At 32.5% G+C, this 1260-nt stretch overlaps 1 protein-coding gene across 1 annotated transcript in view; it reads left to right on the top strand.

Moving 5' to 3' along the window:
* Window positions 1–359: 359 nt before the first annotated feature.
* The window catches only part of LOC111711776 (failed axon connections), a 13865-nt gene continuing 12964 nt past the window's right edge, over window positions 360–1260 (top strand). Inside the window, exons 1-2 of the mRNA XM_023486212.1 lie at window positions 360–615; window positions 713–789. Of these exons, the coding sequence (XP_023341980.1) occupies window positions 442–615; window positions 713–789 (251 nt within the window). The 5' untranslated portion in view covers window positions 360–441. The remainder of the gene's footprint in view (window positions 616–712; window positions 790–1260) is intronic.

The following is a 1260-nucleotide window of genomic DNA, read 5'->3' as shown; positions in this document are numbered from 1 at the left end:
TGTGATTGTAAAACAAAATAAATATTTCCTCCGCTAGATGTCTCTGTAAAACTACCCTTGTGGCTTTCCTTTACTCCACCCCCTGACTGTTAACCCCCTCTATATTTACTCCCCGTGCAGCCAACGCCCCTCCTAACCAACCAACGCTCCGCTCCTCGGTCAAATTATTTGCGTCAAATTTAAACAATTTTCGAGGATTTTCTGAAATTAATTAAATTTCAAATTTTCAAATTTTACCAACATAAAAGGTTCAAATTTATCATTTTTGCAAATTAAATTTTCGTTGATATCTGATGAAAGATCTAATGTTTGTACGGATCCTGATTTGACTTGTGAATCTACCGGCGTCGGTGAATTCTGTCTAGGACCAGTTCTCCATTAACCGGCGGAAAGTGCAGATCGATTTAAATCTCAGAAAAGTTTAATAACAAGTCTACAAAAATGGCCGGAGAAACCGTTGTTGAGACTCCTGTCCAGGATAACAAAATCGAGGAGGTGGTGAAAACCGACAAAGAGGTTATTGCTGAGGAGGAGAAGGAGGCCGCAGCGCAGCTGGAGGAGAAAAAAGACGAGGAAAAGAAAGAGGAGAAGGAGAAGCCAGCGCCTAAAGAAAAGGAAATTATTTCAGAATTATTTAATTTATCGAAATTCTATTTTAAATTAAAGATAAAATCATTTTTGTTTTGAATTTCTGAATTAATGGGGTGAACAGGTTGAGAAGGCTAAAAGGTTCCCTGTTTTTAAACAAGATTTTGAACCTGATACTGTTTATCTGTATCAGTTCAGCAGGTATTTATTCATTTCATCTTTTCTTTTATTTCGTCATTATTTTTTTGTTTTAAACTTTTAAATTTTTTTTATCTGTCATTAAATGATGTTTTCAGTCTATTTGTTTGTTTAAAATAATTTTATATATTAAACAAATAACTGGCAATCATGTAAATTTATGAATCATAATTATTAAATTTAGTTATTTTTATCCCTTTTTTTGGCTCATATTCAATTTTTGACAGTTAATCATGGTAAATTAGAATAAGGTTTTTAGTTTTTGTCTAAAATTTTGATTTATTTTTGCCCCGAACATAAAAAATATTTCATGGTCTTTTTCCGTTAAGGTTACAATTACATATGTCCTTAAGTAGCCAGTTATGTTATTGCATGGTTCTAACATGTCAGATGTCTAATTATTATATTGTTCATTAAGGCGTTATTAATAATTATATGGGTATATTCCTAGAGAACGATTTTTGAACCCCCCCT

This window comes from Eurytemora carolleeae, unplaced genomic scaffold (genome assembly GCF_000591075.1).
Source record: "Eurytemora carolleeae unplaced genomic scaffold, Eaff_2.0 scaffold940, whole genome shotgun sequence".
NCBI lineage: Eukaryota > Metazoa > Arthropoda > Copepoda > Calanoida > Temoridae > Eurytemora > Eurytemora carolleeae.
The sequence above is the reverse complement of the archived record's forward strand: the minus strand, read 5'-3'. Positions and strand labels throughout refer to the sequence as shown.